This window comes from Charadrius vociferus, unplaced genomic scaffold, assembly GCF_000708025.1.
Source record: "Charadrius vociferus isolate BGI_N301 unplaced genomic scaffold, ASM70802v2 scaffold244, whole genome shotgun sequence".
Classification (NCBI taxonomy): Eukaryota; Metazoa; Chordata; class Aves; order Charadriiformes; family Charadriidae; genus Charadrius; species Charadrius vociferus.
The window spans coordinates 2,625,350-2,646,905 of NW_009648822.1; the positions used below are offsets into that span (position 1 = coordinate 2,625,350).

At 38.7% G+C, this 21,556-nt stretch overlaps 2 protein-coding genes across 2 annotated transcripts in view; one reads left to right on the forward strand and one right to left on the reverse strand.

Annotated features, from left to right (window-relative positions):
• The window catches only part of CCNH (cyclin H), a 50,959-nt gene extending 40,030 nt beyond the window's left edge, over window positions 1–10,929 (forward strand). The window contains exons 2-9 of the mRNA XM_009886879.1: window positions 115–237; window positions 2,410–2,483; window positions 2,755–2,965; window positions 3,274–3,437; window positions 5,656–5,726; window positions 7,556–7,667; window positions 8,256–8,316; window positions 10,897–10,929. Coding sequence (XP_009885181.1) covers window positions 115–237; window positions 2,410–2,483; window positions 2,755–2,965; window positions 3,274–3,437; window positions 5,656–5,726; window positions 7,556–7,667; window positions 8,256–8,316; window positions 10,897–10,929 — 849 coding nt within the window. The remainder of the gene's footprint in view (window positions 1–114; window positions 238–2,409; window positions 2,484–2,754; window positions 2,966–3,273; window positions 3,438–5,655; window positions 5,727–7,555; window positions 7,668–8,255; window positions 8,317–10,896) is intronic.
• A 1,104-nt stretch (window positions 10,930–12,033) lies between these two features.
• Window positions 12,034–21,556, reverse strand: part of RASA1 (RAS p21 protein activator (GTPase activating protein) 1) — a 64,269-nt gene continuing 54,746 nt past the window's right edge. Inside the window, exons 21-26 of the mRNA XM_009886880.1 lie at window positions 20,363–20,449; window positions 17,504–17,571; window positions 16,474–16,562; window positions 15,063–15,140; window positions 13,677–13,811; window positions 12,034–13,002 (exon numbers count right to left, since the gene is read on the reverse strand). Of these exons, the coding sequence (XP_009885182.1) occupies window positions 12,919–13,002; window positions 13,677–13,811; window positions 15,063–15,140; window positions 16,474–16,562; window positions 17,504–17,571; window positions 20,363–20,449 (541 nt within the window). The 3' untranslated portion in view covers window positions 12,034–12,918. The remainder of the gene's footprint in view (window positions 13,003–13,676; window positions 13,812–15,062; window positions 15,141–16,473; window positions 16,563–17,503; window positions 17,572–20,362; window positions 20,450–21,556) is intronic.

Below are 21,556 nucleotides of genomic sequence, written 5' to 3' on the forward strand. Positions count from 1 at the left end.
GGTGAGCGTTGCGGCCTCCTCCCGGCGGGCGCTCCCTGCGCCTCTGAGGGCAGGAGCCGGGGCGGAAGCGGGGAGCGCAGCCCTGTAGTGAGTCTCAGCTTTGCTCCCCTCAAGGTCCAGCAGAACGACCTCATTCTTCTGGAGCCCCACGAGGAGCTGGCGATATGCAAGTACTACGAAAAGCGGTTGCTGGACTTCTGCGCCGTCTTCAAGCCTGCCATGCCGAGATCTGTGGTGGTAAGCAGCAGTGCCTGCTCGGTGCTGCTTTGATCTGCTCGCGGTCTGGTGGCTCACGGGAGCTGCAGGCTTTGCCCCCTTCATGCCTCTTGGTCCCTCGCTTGCTGCTTGCTTGTCTTGTTCTTGAGACCGCGGATACCTTTCAGGTTTTTCGCCTTCCAGTGTCCAACACTCTGTGTTTGAGACCGCTTTTTATGTCTTCCTGTTTTCTGGGCAGTGCAGCCGTTTTGGAAACAGAGAGTTGTTTTCTCACCTTCATCCATTTCTTGTGGCTGCTACACTTGCATGGATGACTCAAATGTTTTCTTTCCTCTCCCTTAAGCAAAAACTAGAAACAAACCTAAAGACATGTGGCCTTATTAAGCAATACAATGATCTCACTGATCACAAAGTTGGGCTTTTTGGTCCAGTTGTATCTCAGGCATTGGTGCTTGTCTGACCACAAAGCAAGCTGGTGCAAGTACCTGTACGGGCACGAAAATAACTAACAAAAGAAAAAAAAAATCTTAGAACTGACTTATCTTTGAAGAGTGTGTTTCAGAAGAGAAAGAGTGGGGTCTTACAGCTGAAGCAGGGAATGAAATTGTGCTTCTGTTTTCACGTAGCCATAAAGATATATAACCTATATTGTCCTGTGTCAGTCCTCCCTTTGTCTGGAAGTTGTGGTGAATAACAAAGATGAAGAGTGCCTAGTCTGAAGATGCATTTGAAATGTAGCAGTAGGCTGCAGTTATATGCTCTGTGGAGCCAGACCTTCTATTTCACAAGTGGCCCCTGTAGCGTGTGTTTGCTGGGTTAGACTCACCAAGTAATGTTTTTGGAATACATCTGCTTTCATGCCAGTGGTGTTTAGATCAGCTTGGAAATTTGGCATTGACAGACTGTGGTAGTTCTAGGCACACAGAGAAGCATACATGTTAAATGTATTGGGAAATTAACTGATGTAAGAAGTCAGATCTCTTGGCTGGGATTACTCACAGCTTTCAGGATAATTTGTTCACTCTTTGGTTTTTAATTGTAACTTAAATGTCGAATTTTTCTCTGGAAGATATTTTTGACGACTGTTTGAGCATCATCTTCCTAAATATATGTCTAAAAATGGAGGAAAAGATAACCAAACTGCCATTTTTTTTTCCAGGCATAGATGTGTTAGACCTTTAAATATTTAATGACATGGCATTGTGTGCGTCTCAGTATCATAGAATTGCTGAGGTTGGAAGGGACCTTTAAGATCATCAAGTCCAACCATTAACCTAACCTGACAAAACCACCTCTAAACCATGTCCCCAGGTACCACCTCTACCCTTTTTTTAAACAATTCCAGGGATGGTGAATCCACCACCTCCCTGGGCAGCCTATTCCAATGTTTAATAACCCTTTCAGTGAAAAAATGTTTCCTAAGATCCAATCTAAACCTCTCCTGACATAACTTGAATCCATTTCCTCTTGTCCTGTCACTTGTCACCAGGGAGAAGAGGTCAGCCCCCACCTCTCTACACCCTCCTTTCAGGAAGTTGTAGAGGGTGATGAGGTCTCCCCTCAGCCTCCTCTTCTCCAGGCTGAACACCCCCAGTTCCCTCAGTCGTTCCTCATAAGGCTTGTCTTCCAGAAGGAGGCATGGCACAGCACAGCATGGCATGGCATCACCCCAGCAGCGGCTCCTCGGGGTACCCTGTGCCAGCAGGGCCCAGGGTGGTGCGGGGTTGGGGTCAGGTGTAGGGGTGGCGCGATGCCCCGTGCCTGTCCCGCAGCAGCAGTACCGGCATGTGACGCTCTCTGGGCCTGCCAAACCAGCTCCTGCACCATCTATCCTGACTGTCCCGGTTGTTCTGCTCGTCAGGAGCGCTGCGCAGGGAACGCGGTTCTCACTGAAAATAAGCCGACAGTGTTCCCATTTTCTTGCCTGCTTGAAGCCAGCGTGAATCAAGTTAGAGGTTAATCCCTGAATTTCAGGCCCCGGGAACAGAGCTGTGCTAATTCTTTCCTGTAGATTTGCTAATTTGATTTTTCTTAGTGCTTTAGTCTTAGTGCTTTAGTGTATCCTGTATGTCTACAGTATATATTCAAACTTTTCTGTTCTGTTTTGTCATACCATTTTTTAAATTATTTTTCCTTAATCCATTTTTGCTTCTATACTTACTTTTCCCTCCCTTTTTTTTTTTTTTTATTTAGGGAACAGCTTGCATGTATTTCAAACGCTTTTACCTCAATAACTCAGTGATGGAGTATCATCCTCGGATAATAATGTGAGTTATCAACGCATCTCGAGTTACTCCGTCAAGCAGAACATAGGAGGTATAGTCTTGATATGTGTAAAGACTTGAAAAAAATGACAAAGTACATCTGGGAGCTTGAATATGAGTAAAGACACAGTATGGTCACTTCCAGTTTCCATTTGGAAAAGTTTGCTGTGTTCAGAACATGGTGTTTTGAAGATATAAATTTATTGAACAGAACTCTTGATAACAAGGTGGATGCTGCACATGTCAATTGTCTGCTTTTTTTCCCCTCCTCAAGGCTCACATGTGCATTTTTGGCCTGTAAAGTAGATGAATTTAACGTCTCCAGTGCACAGTTTGTTGGTAACCTTCGAGAAAGCCCTCTTGGACAGGAGAAAGCACTTGAACAAATACTGGAATATGAACTACTGCTTATTCAGCAACTGAACTTCAATCTTATCGTCCACAATCCATACAGGCCATTTGAGGGATTTCTAATCGACTTGAAGGTAGTATTGTTTTATATGCTATATACTCTGTATACTAACGTAATACAAATCTGTCATGTGTTGTGTTAGAAAACTTTATTTCCTTTTGTGCCAGTGATCTTAAAAGATCGAGTTTCTAAAGTGGTAGGCAAATACCTGAAAGGAGGTCGGTTTGCTTGTGGTCTTTTAAGCCTTTTAGATTATCTCTAGAATAAGAAGATGGCCTGCTACTTTTTAGCTTTACAAAATATTGTTAAATTGTTTGCTCAGACCTTATGAACCAAAAGATGAGGAACAGCTACTTACTTTCCTAAATACTTACTTTTTAGACTCGCTATCCAATACTGGAGAATCCTGAAGTTTTGAGGAAGACAGCTGATGACTTCCTCAATCGAGTGGCTCTGACAGATGCGTATCTGCTCTTTACTCCCTCACAGATAGCTCTCACTGCCATATTATCTAGTGGTTCAAGAGCAGGAATTAACATGGAAAGGTAGTCTTTTTTCTTTTTCGTTATAGGTATGATTTATACAGTTTATTTGCTTCTGGTATAAAATTGTTTTGTTGAGACATTCTTAACTAGTAGAAGTGTGTATTCAACGCTCTGATATGTTCTTTATGTTTTTAAACTGAAGTGGTACTGTTTGGGTTTTTTAATGTTTTTTTTTCCATTTTCAAAAAGTAGGTGATAAATGCACTTAGTTGGTGTTTGTTTTTTATATTCCCTTGGAAGAGGAAAATAAAATTTCAAACTGATGACTTTTCCCTAATTAGAACAGCATAGGATTTTCGGACTTATCTCGAAGATTAGAGTGAAGAAAGTGGAAGTACAGTAGAAGCTGAGAGTATGAAACACCTAAAGAATCACTTAAAGGAAAAAAAAAAATATAAGGTATCTATGGTTACGTAGTCAACTGAAATTACACTGACCTGACAGTTACTAAGCATGCAGAAGCGAAGTGCTGTATTTGGCTGGTGCAACTGTTCAATTTTGATGGAAAAGTATTAATGATAAGGTGCTGTTTTAAATCAGTCCTTTCTTTGCTTTCTGTGGTCTAGCCACTGGTCTTTGCAAAGGCATTATCAAACACTTTGATATCATTGCTGAAATGCATGGATTATTTGGTTTGGTTTTACCTGAGAACAAAACATACTCTTTTCTTCAGAAAAACAGCCAAGGTAGTTGCTATAAGTGGCTATATCTGGGGTGTTTTAATCACATGACACTCCATCTGAGCATTTTGCATTTAGAGTGTAATGCCTACAGGCACAATGGCTAATGGCAAATGCAAACAGTTCTTTTTAAAGAAGCTTTCCTTCCTCCTGCTCTAAATGCATCTCAAATGTCTCTTGTTCTAAAAGAATGAAACAGTCTGGGAGTATCCTCTACGGAGTTCACTGTCCTCTCAGAGTAGTGCAAAAACATTCAGGTGCTTACTGTAACTTGAAACTCGTTGTTCTCGTTCGTGAATTTATATTCTTTACTACTTGTGCCAAAATTCAGGAAAGCATGCTTACAAAAGAACTAGAATAATTTGTAGATAGCATGTGAATCAAGGTATGTGAACATATCTGTGTATTTGTGGAGAACTCAAGTCTTTGTCACCTGTCTGCACCATTTAACGTTTCTACGTGAGTTTGAGCTGCTGGACTTGAGAGAGGCAAATGCTGCAGCTCAGGTCTTGCGGACCTCTGAGTAGGTGGGACAGAACATGAAAGGTTTGAAAACATGTTGCTCCCATAATGTCAGTGTATAGGTCAGTCTTGAACAAGTTAGACCTTCAGGAAGAAACAGGTGCCACTGTGCTGTGGCAGATAGGTGGCTCCAAATCTTCAGTTCTGGTATCAGCATAAGGTTAAATATTAGTCTTAAATTTGAACTCTACAAGCTGCTAATATAGCAGTTCTTAGCTTATAGTAATTATCATCTTCATAGTGGCTGGTGCCTCAGTCTGGGAGCTGCAACTGATACAGCTGTGTATGTCTATGAAGTGAGTTTGAAATTAACACAGACTGAACAGAGTACTGAAGTTTGGAGTCTTTGAATTTTTGTAATTTGTCTATAAGTGCACTTCCTGGGAAGGGATAACACTGCTTGGTTGTTGGGGATCTTAGTGATCCACTTGGGGGGATCTTAGTGAGGATTGTTGCTCATGTGTGTTGGGGTTTTACCCTGGTAGTGTGCGTATGTGTTCATGTTCTTAGTAAAAGGGAGTTTGAATCTCTGAGGGAAGAGGAAAGAACTGAGAGACTTGACAGTATTTAGTATTTGCTTTCAGCTGCCAAAAGAAGCAGTCCCATCTTGCAAGCTTTGCGATCATTTGGTCTGTGTGGCTCTCGTGTAGTATGTGCTCTTCCAGCAGTCATACTGTGATGTTAGTATGACGCTTCATAGAATCTTAAACGTTAAGCTGACCTAACTCAGTGAGGCTTACTCACAGATGTCTAATTCTACAGCATTGGAACTTTAGTTCTTTAGAGAGCCAGGGAATACTTCTGTCATGTCACTTGCAACATCCTTCTTCTGTAAGAACAGCTATGGAGTTTTATAACTTTATAGCACTTCTGTAACCAAAGTGTTCTTACTAAGTCTAATCATAAAGCTCTAACAGATGTAAATAATAAATAATACACACTTTAACTAATGGTAGCTGCCACAAATAATTATGACACTTCACTTTAAGAACTTACTCTTCCGTGTCTCTTTGCAGTTATTTATCAGAAAGTCTTACGCTGAAAGAAAAGAGAACATCCTTAACCAACCTACTAGATGGCATGAAATGTAAGTAAATGTTGGAAAAATATGATAAACAGTATCTCTAAAGGAAGAAAAACAGCTTTTTCCAAACAACAAAAGCTTTGAGCAGAAAGGTGTGCTTCAAGTGGTTTTCTTCATCTTGGGGCCGGCAGAAGGTAAGTAACACATGGGCAGTAGAATGAACTACACGGCACGTGAGTGCAGGGGAAGAAAACACTGAGGCTTACCTATGATATAAGCAGATGAAATTAAAAGGCAGATGCTTCTCAGAACAAGAGTGCTAGCAACTGACTTGAAAGTGAGAAATCTGTTTTGGGAACTGGATGATGTTTTTTGTACGTTAGGATGAAATGCCTCTTTTCAGTCACTGTGACTTAAAAATTACAGCTTCAGGGAAAAGCCTGCACGTAACCACTTCTACCACCAGAGGGTACCTTTCCTAAGCTAAATGATTCATGTTAAGTGGTATGCCAAGATTTATGCTTCACTTCTGTTTTGCAGCTTATACAAATGTTTCAAAAGTTGTTTACATTTGCTAGTGTGAGAAAAAATATATATACACACAGAGATATATATCTTTATATAACATATCAAGAATGCTAGCATGGTTTAGCTAAGATAATGAGGTATGTCGTACATTGATTATTACCCTTTTAATTGAATGAAAAGGCTGGCATATGAAATTTCAAGTAAGTAATCATTTATTCAATGCTTTAAGCTAATGCACACATTTAAAGGGGAGAAGAGTAGCATTAAAAATCTAGTCCTTTGACTAAGCTGACTTTAGTAGTGAATGCACCATAAAAGTCACCAGGATCTATAAATAAGTTTTATAAGTTCAATTTAAATTTAAAGATGGTCGTCTGTTTCTCTTCCTGCTAACAAGTCCAGTCTTCAGGTTTCCATTGCTGAGATGCAAAGGGAATGCTGGGATCACATTCTTCACTTGTATTATTCTGGAAGGTAGTGTTAGCATGAAGGCAGCTCTTCTGTAAACATACAATGGCTGGAAGGAAATTTGGAAGCATCTGTAAATTACTAGTTTTACAGAGAACTGGTGGTACAGGGAAAAAGTCTTGTTTCTTGCAGGGTAGCTGTAAATTCAATTTGTATTCTTAACAAGACAAATCATTTTCTTAAGGCTGAGGTACAATGCTGTGTGCAAAAACTGTGTATTTTGTAGCTTGTTAGCAGAGTAATGTGAACTCTGCATTATTACAATTTACCTTGAGGAAATCCAGAATCAATGATGCTGACGATTTGTTTCAGTGTAGTTCTTTGTGCTCAGCTTCTGCTGTACATTGACATTACTTAGAATTAATCCTTGGACGTAAGATGATAGTTAAGTCTTATATGTGTGATCTTTAATCCTCTAAAGTTTGAGTGCTATGTGGGATGGGAAGTTTTCTAAGCAAGCAATTTGGGCATTTGAATGTCTAATGCTTGCCTTGAAGAGATCGATTTTACTTGGTAAGCTTTCTGTCTCAAGTGTTTTCATTATATTGCATGTTGCCTTGCAGTATCCTTTTGAGTCTGTTTAAGAACTAGATAGAGTGCTTTCAAAACCTTACAGAGGTGTAGACTTGAAAACTTATTACATTGTTTTTATTCTGTGTATCATTCTGATTTTTTATTTTTTGTGTAGGGTTTTTTTTCCCCTAATGAAAGCTGCTTGAAAATGTGTACTGTGCTTCTGTTATAATGAGGGAAAGGAGGGTAAACTGTTGGCTTAAGCTTAAGTATGAGGGATAAGAAATAACAGTAGCTGTACTACTGATTGGTAAGCTTGTGTAATTCACAAAGTAGAGCAGAAATTATTTTATTTGCTTAGAGCTGTGTTGTTGTCACTGTAGGCATGAAAAGTCTCATAAAGAAATACGAACTGCCAAGGCCTGAAGAGGTTGCTGCTCTAAAACAGAAATTAGAGAAGTGTCACAGCTTGGAGCTTTCACTTAATACAAACATGTAAGTAGATACTTCATCTTTGTTGCATTAAACTTCTGCCTTTTTTTATTGTTATGGAAACATTAACTTTCTCTGATCTCTGTGAGTAACTGAAAACGAAAACATCTAAATATATAGCCACGGACATCAGTTCACGTGCTCACTATGTGAATGCCTACTGGAAATTGAGAACTAAGACTCAAAGTAGTGCTTTCAGTAATACATGTGTACATTCTTTTGTGCTCATTTGCACTGCAAGCTGTAATACTGATTATTTTGTAACACAGAACTGGAATCCCGGGTGGCTTCTAAGGCCACTTGATGTCATACCTAATGAGAAACAAGGGTTTAAAATCATGTGATTAAAACAAGAATTGTTAAAGGTTTAACATTTTCTTAAGACTTATGTGGATGGCAAATGACTTCCTGATTCTGCTTTTCTGCCCTTTTCACTTTAGTACCCACTGCGAACTTCCACCAAGCTGCTAGTTGAGGCTGTGGTAGTTTATGTGACAGATATGTCCATAATCTAATCTTGTGGCCAAATAAGGAGACTCCGACTTATAAAAATTCTTAAACATTTCACTTTTTTTCCTGCATGGGGGTTAGGAAGAAGAGGAAAGGTTACGAAGATGATGAGTATGTCGCGAAGAGATCTAAAATGGATGAGGTCAGTAAACCTATTGTACAAGTAATTGTTTTCCCACTCTTAACTGCCCAGACAAAAGTGACACGGCTGCTGAGATGAACTGTATCTGTTAAAATTCTTTTATGTGTTGCTCAGACAGAATCTTTTTCAACTCTTTTTTAAAAATGAGCCAGAGTTTGTACTCACCTGTGTTTGGGAATGTTCTTAAATACCCGAATCTTTGGTGGGGAGGGGGAGAACTCACAGGCCATCTTCCAGCTGTTTCCCGTGCTTTGAAAGTCTTTTGATAAACCATAGAACAACCACAAACCAGCATAAATCTTGGTACTTGACTCCAGCATGTGAAACTCCGTGATGGCAGTGAGGGGAAATAGCTGTGAAACTGAGATTTGGATATTGCAATGCAAGGAGGTTTTGGAAGGCTGGGACCTTGAGGAGAAATCCTAGCTCCACGGGTGAAAACACACTGCTCAGAATGTGGATGAAATTAATGAGTATATGATGAAATATACTCAAGCAGGCTTTTTTTGTGGGAGTTTTCGGTGGTGGTTTTTCTGATGGCCAGAAACTGTTTTCACTTACTTTCTTTGGCTTCTTGCACAAAGGAGAGGTCAGCTGCTAGACTAAATTTCTACGTTAGCCAATTTGCTAGCAAGGCTTGCCTAAGTTTCAGATGGGGAGCTAGTACCTGAGGTTGTAAGACAAAGTATAATTAAGGTGGGGATAGACTGAGGAGAGTGACTCAACAAATAAACCAGAATTAAGGTAGTCCTTCAGATCTAATCTGAATACCGTTCAGAGCTTTCATTTGCAACATTGACTGGAAGTTGTAGAGAATACATTCTGGTGGAGGAACAACTTTGTGAAGAGCACTTTTTAACTGGACTTCTTGATACTGAAGACATTGTACAACCTGGTAGTCTCAAGACACCTTAAGTATGGCATTTAGGAAAGCTTGCTAACAGCTAAAGAGGGTCGTCTGTCAAAATCCTAACATAAAATGCAGGATGCGTGGGGTTTTTTTGTAATTCAAGGAGTCTTGCTCTATAAATTATCATAGCAGGTTGACGCTATGATGTCAAACTAAAATCTAAAAATTATTTGAACAAGATTATAATAAAATCAGCGTTGAAAGCATGTTCTGTGGAACCTCAAGCATATTTTATGATAACTATTTAATGCTGTAAAAACTTTGACTAGCGTTTACTCCAAATGCCAGTCTTGAAAAGCATATCGAAACTCGCAACTCCGTAATACAAACTAACACTTTCAAACTTTCCACTTTCTCACAAAATGACTTGGAGAACAGCTCCATCTAAGCTCTGGAGACTCACTTCTTCCCTAGCCCAGTTTAATTTGAAGGGGGTCTTATTTTAGTTATGCTGCTATGGTTAGAGAAAGTTTTGATTTTGGGTTTCTTGTTAAGTTATAGTCACAATTCTTTTTCCAAAGGAATAAACTGGATAAATTCACATAGTCTACAGCATTTCACGATAAGCTCTTGCACAGTTTTAGCAGCTCTTGAAACTTGGGCTTTTTAAATACTGATGTATATGAACTGCCAAGAGTCTGTACTTCTATAGTTTGATTTCTGAGTAATTATCACATGCAAAAGCAGATCTGAGCTGACCAGAATATAAAGAAAAAAGCGTACTTCATTTTTGGAAAGCTTATAGTATGGGCATACTGCTCAAACCTTGAGACCTCACCAAGCCTGTAGCTAGCTGACAGTAGCATTATTATAGCTGTAAGTAATTCAGCTGTAATTTAGAAGTGCACAGTCAGTTCTAATCTATCATAAGGCTTTGGTTTTTAATTTAATAGCTTGCAGCTGAAGTTGTTATCAATGGCAAGGAGACGTCATCAATCTGAAATGATAGAAGAAACACACAGGGTACTGGTTTGGCAGCTGAGTCATCTGTGCTCTAAGTAATGAAGCCATGAAAAGCACACGATAAAAATGTAAAAAAGTAAAATGTTGTAATATGAGCTGTTGTGAAAAATATCTACATAGTTGTCCTTAATGAAGACATATGAGCGAAACCTCAGAAAGGGGCTGCTAAAATGACTGGGCCTCCATGATTTTAAAACTAGTCATCTTCAGCACTGGGAGCACGTCTGAGCAGAAATGCAGATCGTGGGCAGTTCTTGGCTGTGACTTTAGGTCAGGCACGTCATGTGAATGTGAAAGGGAACTTAACAGACATGCATTTCGCCAAGTAACTTCTGTGCATGCCTTGCATGAATTCCTATTTCTTGTTGAGCTAGCCTTGTAAGTTAACCAGGCACCAACCAGTCCTGGTTGTCAGACGTCAAGAGTCCTGGCAGAAATGCTCACCTGTCAAGTAAAGTGGACAAGCACTATGTTTAAGATCAGTTTAAACGTGCTATTTACCTCTATTACTGATAGCAGACACAGTTCAGAGATGTGAAAAGTTATGTGTTAATTAAATTCTCTGTAATGAGCATATGTAGTGGCAGTTACTGTGGCAGCATGTGCAGTGGTGCCATGTACCTGCAGTCACATACTGCTTGGCGTACCTTGCTGTGAAACACACCAAATTCACACATTGCTCAAGGCATTGCTTTCTTCCCTTCCAGGAAGAGTGGACTGATGATGATCTTGTGGACTAAGTATAACTGTGAAGGAAAACAGAGTCCCACCACTGCAGAAACTACCGTTCGGTGTCAGGTGTGAATCTGCGTGCTGCAGGTACCTTACTGTGTGTTCCAAGGTTTTTATTCTGTTGGTTCTTAACATTTTAAAATAAAAGTCTGTGACTTTACTAAAAGGCTGTTAAACTCTCATCCATTCAAGGTCAAACATTATTAAGAAATCTGTCACTCAGGGAAGAGTTTTGGTTCCAGAACAGCTACTGCCATGCTGTAATCCTACACTTAATGTCAAACTGGGCCTTTAGTTAAGCAGCTAAATGGAAGCTGGAGACCTGGACGTGCTTCCATCTTCCCAAGCTTGTCACTGAAGCAGCTGAAAGAATACAACATGCCATTAAGACTTGGTACTTTTGGGAAGCTCTTCTCAAACGTACCAAGAGGCTGCAGCGTATTTTACAATATGGAAGGTAATAATCACATCTTTGTGACTTACTCTGCAGCTGTGATCTCAGATTAGGTTGCTGTGACTAACTTACCTGGGGACAACTGAGAAGAATGTTTAAAAACCTTCCTAAGTAGTTAGATGTCTTCCAGCTCTAGAGCAAAGTCCATTTCCTGTTCATACACTGTTTTAGAATATAAGTAGTTCTATAATACGCACATCTAAATGCAACTTTGGAAATTTCCTGGATTCATTCTCTTCACTGCATTTTGTACATGATAGGTGAACAGCCAGTCAAGTCTGTTCTCTACAGTTCATTTTTACCATGTTATACTACCCACATCCAGCCAATTTAATGTACAGAATAACCCACTTGATCCACTCTGGTTTTGACAAATACCAGGGTCATTGGCTGACTAGTCAGGGAAGAGCAGCATGCTTTTATTTCTTGAGATCATGTAAAGTTACGAATGGTGATGCTGAAATACCCTCTGAATCAACTGCATTTTTTACTTTTAATTCTTTTATACAGTTTTAACGTCTAACAATGTTAGATAACAAGGTAATGCTGTTCCAAGGATTCATGCTAAAAAAGTGACACCGCATGCACATTTCAAAGTACATCATGTGTGCAGACACTGTAAAAAATTTCCACAGCAACCAAAGGTAGCCAGTTTCCACAAAAAGTTGATCTGCAGCTTGATTTATTTTAAAAACTTATTTTTCACTTATAAAAATAATATTTATGCTAGACTTACAGTAGACAAAAGACCAACCAATACATATTTTATAAAATGGTTTAATGAATGCATGCATGTCTGATACAATGATCAATAAATTTACTGAATTCAAATTATTTACTGTTGTAAACATTTTACAAAAGCGTTGTGATTTATCTGGATATACAGTTCTTGATGGAAGAACTATTCAGACTGAATCAGTGGCACATCAAAAAATAAAGCTGACAAGACCCATTCTGCATATTCTCTTCCAACATGATTCCAGCAAGAGAAACAGCATGGTATAAAAAGTGTACAGTAAAGATTGTTTCTACCATAACATCAAATTCTGAAAACTGTAAATACAAGTTAAAGTGGTTGAAACAGTCAAAAGTTGTAATTATTGTAACCAGTCAGAAATTACAGTAAGAAATGTTATCCAGTTATAGGTGGCTGTCAAAACAACACATTTCTTTTCATGTCAGTTGATAATTCTCTTCCAACAAGACAGCAAAACTTTGGCAATCAGAGCTGCTGAGTAATTTTCAAAGTTCAAAACACAGTCACAGCATTTTCTTTGCGGAAGGTGAACTGTACACCAAGGCTCAGAGGTTTTGAAAACTGTTTCCAAGTGGAAAAAAGTGCAAATGTCCTGCACAGATAGCTTAAAAAGCTGCTGGTACAATCATTCACCAACAGAATCTGTGTTTTCTTTTTGCATAGTTCACACATCACTGGGAATGTGACAGGGTGTGCTATTTTTGGCAAGAGCAAGAAGAAAGTGATACTGGTGTGAGTTGCCATGTTGGGCATGCTGGATCCATGCAGAATTCAGGTAGAGGGCTGCTACCTGATGTTATTAGACACTGAATACTGATTTTGTTTTTGTTGAAGCAGTTCAGTGATAGCCAAAAGCTTCTTAAGAACATGCTGTAGAGAGAGTCAGTAAAACCACACGTCAGCTAATGGAAACAGAACAGTCTTGCTTGAGAAGCACTTTCAGCATCAGCCTATCACATCTGCTACTAGGTAGTTTAAAATATATCAAACCAAACAAACAGCTGATTCCCTAGTCAATAAGACATTACCTTCAAAAAGGTAGTCTAAAACAGCATTATGAATTTCACCTGTCCACCCATGGATCTTTTTGCTGTTTTGTGGTTTAACAGGGAGGCTACGAAAGCATACTGATAACACACTCTGGGGGTTTGCTAGAAAAGTTTGCCATGTTTGTTTACAAATGTACCAGCAAATTACGAAGCAGAAATGAGGTATCAACAGAAACGTAATGAAAATAAATGTAGTTCTCAACTGAAAAAAACCAAGATGCTAAAACTAACAACCCAGAGAGCCTGTCAGGAGACAGTAATTTTGTGGGTTAGGCTTCCTCTAGAAACTGTAACTTCCTCTTGGAACTTTACAAACCCTCTTTGGTTTTGTTGCATGAAGAAACAAAACTATGAACTTTACGGCTAATAACCTCCTGCCGAAATGCACGTATTTTAAAATGTTTATCAGTCATACTGCTAGCCAGAAATAGTACAAAAGCATCCTGGTATTAAGGAGTATCTCAAGCTGTAACTCTACCTGTGTTTGTCACTTACCTGCATTACACCTCGCTCGTTACTGAGCGTCCGGAGTTCATCTGAGTGTGCCACACATATCTCATGCAAGGCCGCCAGGTCACGAGATAGGTCAGTTCTAGAGTGTTCTGTAGTGTCTGGAAGCTCAGGAACATTCTTCAGCAAAAAGGATGACAGAGGATTTAGGATGCTGAGTACGCAGGCACACAGGAAGATAAATTACAACTCTACAGCTCTGCCGACACAATTGTTTTATACTGCAAGCAAGTACTGCAATGTTTGTCTTTCTAGCTAAGTCTCCAATCCATCTTTCTATTAGAAATTAGGTATTTTTTCCTCTCCAAAAGCATGTGTTTGATGAGTGTACTGCAATTTCTACTCCTGCTAGAAGGTATCTGGTATTGCTACGCTACCATTGATCCAACCAGAAAGCTACTGCATATAAAGAGACTCACAGCATTCCCCTAAATGAGGAGGAATCTGTTCATCGGGTGATTTTTTTTTCCCCAGTCTAAACGAGAGAACAGCAGCAACAAAAATTCAGCAAAATCTTATCAAGCAACTTATTAAACTGGTCATAAAATGATGATGTAATTAAAACAGATTAATCCAAGTTATTTTCAAACTAATAGTTTTCAGAGCCCTTATGCAAAATCTGTCATTTAAAGACAACTAACATAATATGCAGAAGTTGCAATTTAAACAGAAAAAGGTGACATATGACAACCTAACCAAATGCCACACACTTTTATATTTTCTGAAAATATTCTGAGCTGTCTTCTAGGTCATTTTTAAGGGATCTATTCAGGAAGCTTGACACATTTTTTTCATTTTGGTTTTTGAAATGAATTCTTGTTTAAAAATATATACATAAACATGAGGACCTAATTCCTGTTATAGCTATCATACACAAAACTAAGAGTTTAAAAGAATACAGTAATTGCAGTTTGCTTCCAAACTACAATATCTCGAATGCATGCAGTGATACATTTGGTAATGCATAACTGAATTTTAACCTACTATTTTTTAAAGCAAAACCTAATTTCAATCTCTGGTCAAAACCGTACAAATTATATATAAGAACTCTTATTTTAGAAGATATTTTTAAAATATTTGTATTTTTGGCCAAAATTTCTAATCCTTATAGCTATAAAATCTATTTGAGCTTCTTACATCTACAGAGGTGCTAAATGAATAAAGTCTAAGATGACATCTGATGGTTTTAATTCCATATGACAGGCCAGCAATCTGCAGTTTCTATACATGCATAAGAAAAAATTATTCCGTCACAAGAATTCAAAATGGTGTGGGGAGCTGATGCATTTTTAAGGTAATTAATAAGTGTAAAGAATTTTAATTTACAACGCTGCTATGTAACTCCCAGTAAAGATTTTTTTAACCGCTTACCCCAAGTTCATCCAAGAACATGATCATGCGATGTTTGTTGCTCTTGATGAATGGATTTACCCCTTCCATGTATGGCTCCTAGTAATTTTAAAAGTATTCATTAGAACAAATTAACGCCGAGATAACTATCACACCTGACGTGAGCACAGTGCAGTCAGACAAATGACACTGCAAAACACGTATGTCATCTGCAGTTATTTTATTTTTTCAAATTAATTTCTGATGTCTGGCGTGCAGCCAGTCAGAAGACTACAGAATTTGTATTTTCTTAGAAAATTCAGAATCTCAGATTCAGAAATTTTCTTACACATGCACAGTGGCATGAATTTGTATTACGACAAGTGTCTTTTTATACCTAGCTGACATAAACAAACACTCTACTTTGCAAGGTATGATCAGGAATGAGTGCCCTCTTTCTTGTTCTGTCATTAACGCTTATGTTCCAAGTTATATGTGCCAGAGAAATAACTTCATCATGCCAGTCTGAAGTCACTTTCACTATGCTTAAGTCAGCAGATTTATTTTTCAACCGTGTTTCAGTCTGGGAACCAAGACAGACGAGTGGTTGCTGGCATTCTGCTAATGTTATAATACAAATTTTACTGAAAGCAGGGGCTTTTTAAAAAGCACAATATGTACACTTGATTCATAATATGAATTATGTCTAGCAATATGAAAGTGAGTACAAACAGAAAGGGTGCTTTGAAATGCTGTACCACAGAAAACACCAACCTAAGGAGTAAGTAAATGCAGGGTGAAAGTGAGGGAGGGGTGAGAGTCAGAGGTTGGCAGTTCTTCATTTGCTTCAGAATTGGATAGTCTATACCAAGATGAGAATTTAGGCCTGATTAGTCTCAATCTGAAAGTTAATTACTATATATAGATAGAACATGTGTGTGGAATGCATTTCAGGGTTGTGTATAGAACCATGCCAATATTACTGAAAGATGCCTCCCCTTTCCCATCAAATAATGGAAATGCAAAAAAAAGCTCCCATCATCTATTTAAGGCAGGGTATTTATCCTTCTGATTCTTTCCCATCACAGATTCCTGCTCTAGCAATTCTCAGTTGTCTTTTTAATACGGATATTCAAAAAAAAAAATCCTGGGATGTACCGAGTCATTAATGCAAGTTTCTACATAACCTCCTCTCAAATGGTTATGGCTCCTCTTCCCAGTGTGGCCAGACTTTACGCTACTGCTGTAGCTCAGATCAACACCCTGTACAGCTCTAAATTAAGAGGACAGAAAAAACTGCAGCAGTGAGGCCCCCTTGCAGATGAGGACAAACATGTCATGTGTCAGGCTTTGCATGACAAAATAGCAACAGATTTTGCCTGTATTACACAGATATATTGAAACTTCCTGGAAACAGTTTTAGGCTATTCTGTGTGTGCAAAATTATATTCACCTTAGCTCCAAATTCAACCAGGTTTGCTAAATTCTGCACAGACTTGGCGACCAGCGTCAGCGTTCTTGCAGCAGTGGGGGAAGGAGAATCTGGCAGGAAAACAGACAGTTACAGAGCATTCCATTTAAAACTAACAGCAGTCACAGGAAAGTCAAGCTCTTCTCCAATTCATATTTTTTTCATGGATTAAAATATTTTTAATATTATAACAGAAGTGTGTGTGGAAGATGTCACTTGGTGAAATAAAACTTGCGTTGCTTTAGTAATGTCCACAAGAATACATGAATGTGAACATTGGTTTTCTGTAAGAGTTCCGTACAGAACAAAACTTTAATGTTGATAGACAAGCTTAAAGGGGACTACTCAAATTTACAGGTAACTTTTTACAGCTGCAGACACAGAGCAACCCAGGTTAGGAGGTACCTCAACTCTGCACAACCTACCCTTTCTAAATGCCACCCCTCTCTCTCTCATCTTTAAGATTCCGTGTTTGAGATTGACTGTAATTAATGAGTTGAAGTAAAGACTTCCCCAATGGCTGGAACCTATCTAAGCAGCATGTTCAAACAAGTTACTCAAGTATAATTTTTTAGGTGCACAAATGTATTCCAAGCTCTGCAGACACATGTTCAACTTGGTAAGTCTTGTTAAATTAAGAAATACCGTTGAATTTCAACCATTAACTTTGGTGTTGCATTGTATTTGAAGTGACATCTGAAGATCACACACTTAGATTTTTCACACTGCTAGAATATGTTCCACATTGCCAGACTTTTAACTTAAAACTGTGTTATTAAATACCACAATGCATGTTTTTCCGGACTGTAAAACGACACTGGGGATAACCACAATCTAACCTTTAAGGGTGAAAAGCACATGTTGGCTGCCTTATGAAGTCAGTCAAGTGACATGGATAACACGACTTTGGACACAGTGTTCAAAAAAACCATTGTATGCTACATTAGACACTACAGTAATGCCATGCCTACTACTGTATGAAGTATGAATTCAATCTGAAACATACACTCACCTGAGATGATATTAAACATCCTTGGGTTCAGGATAGCAGGACAAATCAGTCGAAGAAAAACAAAGCCACTGAAATGGGAAAAAAAAAAAGTATTTTGTTCAATAAAATTAGAGAATTACTGTAAAATTGTGTAGTTTTTAAGCATTCAAATTAGCACGGAATCTTTTTTGAGATGGGCACCAACCAACCAGTCTATACTCTCTGAATACGTTAACAAATTAAGAATATCACCCTGTGACTTCAGCTATGGTAAATGCTGAAAGAACAGGCATATTGATCTCCCAATGAAAGGGAACTGCTGAAACCCTGCGGGAAGAACTTAACTGTGAAGTTATACTGAAGCCAATCTCGGACCACACCAGCTTCAAAAATAAGCCACCCCTGGTCTCTGACCTCCCAAAGGTTTTCCATTGTCTGCTACCACAAGGCATCCATCCCACGGGATGTGGGAGCCACCCACTCCCACAAGCCTGGGTAAGGAGGAGCACAGGAGCGGGTGGGCAAAGGGAACCTTTCTTCTGGCAGCAACACAGCTTTAGGGCAGCTTAAGCCGATCCATATCCTGATGACAGTATGCTACAGCAGAAAAACAATAAGGGATCTGCTACTTTTCTCCATGAAGTATTTGCTGCCATCTAGAAAGCTGGGATAAAAGGGCTTTGATTCGACTGCAGAACTAGGAACTCATTCAACAGAAACCCAGAATAGCCTTCAGTAGCATGAGAAAAGTCTCACTTTCTGTTAATAGCAAAAGTAAAAAACATCAACCTCAGGTTAACCTCAATTCCAGCTAATTGCTATACAATGAATTGACATATGGACCAACTAAAACAATCTAAATCTTAGTTTTGTTCAGAGTGCTTGGGCACCACCAAGTGGTTTTCACTACAGCACTAACAAAGCCTGACCACTTACAAAGGAAGGAAGGGGACCTCACACTACCTGCCCTGTTGGTAAGTACATGGTGATGGTAATGTCCATATTACTTGAAAATGGCGTCCAAGATACCCAATACATACTGTTCTAGAAAATTTCTTATTTCTCCAAGAATTATGAATTACAGGCTGGTAAACAACAATTCTTGGCCATATGTGAAGCTAAAATATTTTCTGTGGTGTGATTTTTAAAGCTATGAGAAAGTAATTAATTTTGAAGTCATGGCATATACACCAATTCCTCTTTTAAAGTGCGCAAAGTTCAAGGCCAATGAGGTATCAATCTAGGATGGACCTTGCTGATACTGAAGATCTGGTGCTGCTTACCCTGGTCAACCTGCCCAAATTAAAAATGAGTCAATACCTAGATGGGGGCTTTATGACCAGAGTGAAATGGAAGCACTTTCTGAATGATAGAGCAGGGAAGCTACACTGACATCTAAAAACTGTCTATCTGCCTCTGAATATTTGATCATTCTTGGACCAAAAATAGTGCAATAAAAGACAATATTCATCACTGAAGGCTGTGAAACTGTAGACTACAGAGAAACCAGAAGTATCCACTTGTGAAGACTAGCATCCCAAGAGAAAGGGATCCAATATTTATAGCATACAGTAGAGACTTCTGGAAAACCCTGAATGACATCTGTCCACTAAGGAAGGCCACATGGTTCTTTCTGGAGCTGGGGAGGAACAGAAAGAGATATGGTATTCGCTGCTGAGCTCTACAGCCTTTCAGTAGGCTGGTGCTCACCATAATAGCAACCTCAATTTCAAGGCAATGGTAACCTGGATGACATAAGCCAAAGCTTCTGTTGGCAAAATGATAAACAAAGTCAAAGACAAATCCTATGAAGGACTCCCTCCATGGGAGATTAACCTTGGCACATCATATGACTGCCAGATACTGCAAAAAAGGAAAGATGTGGCTCTGATACCCTTCAATCCCTCAGTAGTGTTTAGAAATACAGTATCAAGACCACATCTTTGTCAATGACTGTTGTTTGACCTCTACTGGTAATGGACAGTGTTGGAGGAAGAACTTGTGTACTGCGTTGGTCTATGAATGTACACTGGAGTTTTGTGGCTGGTGCAAGTTCAGAGGAACCAGGTTCAGTAGCCTCCTGCAACATTTTTAGAGGAGCTTTGTTGTTTTTCAACATGATTGGGCTGGAGCAGAGAAGTGAAACAAAACTGGGACAGCACAGAATTATGTGGTTTTGGAAACCAACGCAATGTTGATTCAGAGTGATCAGAACCAGCAGCCCAACACCAGTGACCGAGAACCTTCTCTGATGCAGAAAATATGCCAGTGCACAAAGTACCTCAGCAAAATCTAACAACAGCCCAATTGTCTTTATGAGAAGGTATTAGATTCCTTACCACGTTGGGTCTGCATTTTAAAGGGCATGGATCTTAAACCACGTGGGATTTCTCCAGCAATTAGCACACTCTACGTAAAAGACCCTAGCTAAGGCACAGTCCTCCCAGATGGCATGTGACAGGAACATGGTCTTCAGAGGGCACTGCTCTCTATAGGTTTCATGAAAGTTAATTATTGCTTTCGGAGAAGTTTTTCTTTTCCAGCACAAAAAAGGGAATTGCTATTTTAAATTAGTTTGTAAAACTTGACAAAATGCAAGTGAATTCAAAGTTAAAGCTATTGAGTAAAGCCCTACTGACGTCCATACTGCATCATCTTACTCTGGCAAGGCTCTTAAGAACATGATTACAAATCTAGCAAGCTCATAATCTTCAAATGGGATATCATGCCTCAGCATCATAAATATCTTAAATACAGCTGTAACCTATGTAAGTACTATAAAGACTCGTCACTGAAAGAAACATAGGTAAGCACGCTGAAGTATGTCTTTAACAAGACTTGAAAAAGCTTATTTTCAGAATAAAGTGACAAGTAACTTACCTAACAACTCTGGTTCTCATGGTGGTATTAGCTGGCCACTTGTTTTGAACAGATTTCTGTAGGCACCCATAAATATACCTCAACGTCCTGCAAAGATAATAGCTAATTACTCATTCTATTAAACTTACAGAATCAAAAAAGCTGGTCAGAAAGGATCTAGATTAATCCTAATTGATGCAGCTATTATCAATTCTACATTTCTAATTTAGACAGAAGCTTTAAATTAAGAGTTAATTGATAAGTTAATAAATTTATAAAAAAGTCAATTTCTAAATGTATAAATTCATATTAAATAAGAATGGCAAGGGAAAACCTTCATTAATACACAATTCTATATGCAATTCATTGACTATCCAGATGTGCATTAAATGTTTCATCATGTCTGTTTCCTGTTTCTTAATTAGCATTTTCTTTTAAAAAAAGACAGTTTTGATGGTTTGATTTTTTAATTTTTTTTTTTCCTTAACTAAATGACAACTATTTTGTCTATAAATGAGGGTTAGGTGTTTAAAAGTTAACCAACCACCGCAACAGTCCTCTCCCATTAAAAAAAAAAAAAAAGGAAAATTTTGGCGTATTTTAGAAAATGCTGAGAGCTGCATCATATTCTTAAAAGGAGTGCAACTTTTAATGTTAACTTTGCTGGCACTAACACAAAAGAAACACTTCTGTACTACTCTGCCATCTCAGAATTGAGGATTTTGTTCACTTTAAAAACTAATGACACAGTGAAAAAAACCTGTTAGTGCTATCCACTTTTTATTATGTGGTTCAAATCTAAACTACGAACACAGGTTATTTTAGCAATTAAGGAAAAAAAAATAAAACCTCTGCATTTCCAGAGCAGACAGAAGCAATCATAGCACAGTATCGCTCTACTAGTACCTGCTTGTATGTTTAATATGGTGTTAATAATTCCATCTCAGAGGAAGAGGAGTGGAAAGAATTTGGAAACAACTTAAATCTATAAAATTGTCTACTAACAGCTACTGTCTTCTACCTTTTTGTGGAAATACGACATTGATTATTTTTATTATTATTCTTTTCCTGACCTCTTGGATCTAGTAGCTTCTCCTTCAAAGAAAAGCACATGTACTAGCCAGAGGCTTGTGCAAAAAGCACTATTAACTCCAGAAAGTGTTATTTTTTCCCCCTGTCTATATTCCTCTGTGAGCTTACAGCAACCCTGAAGAC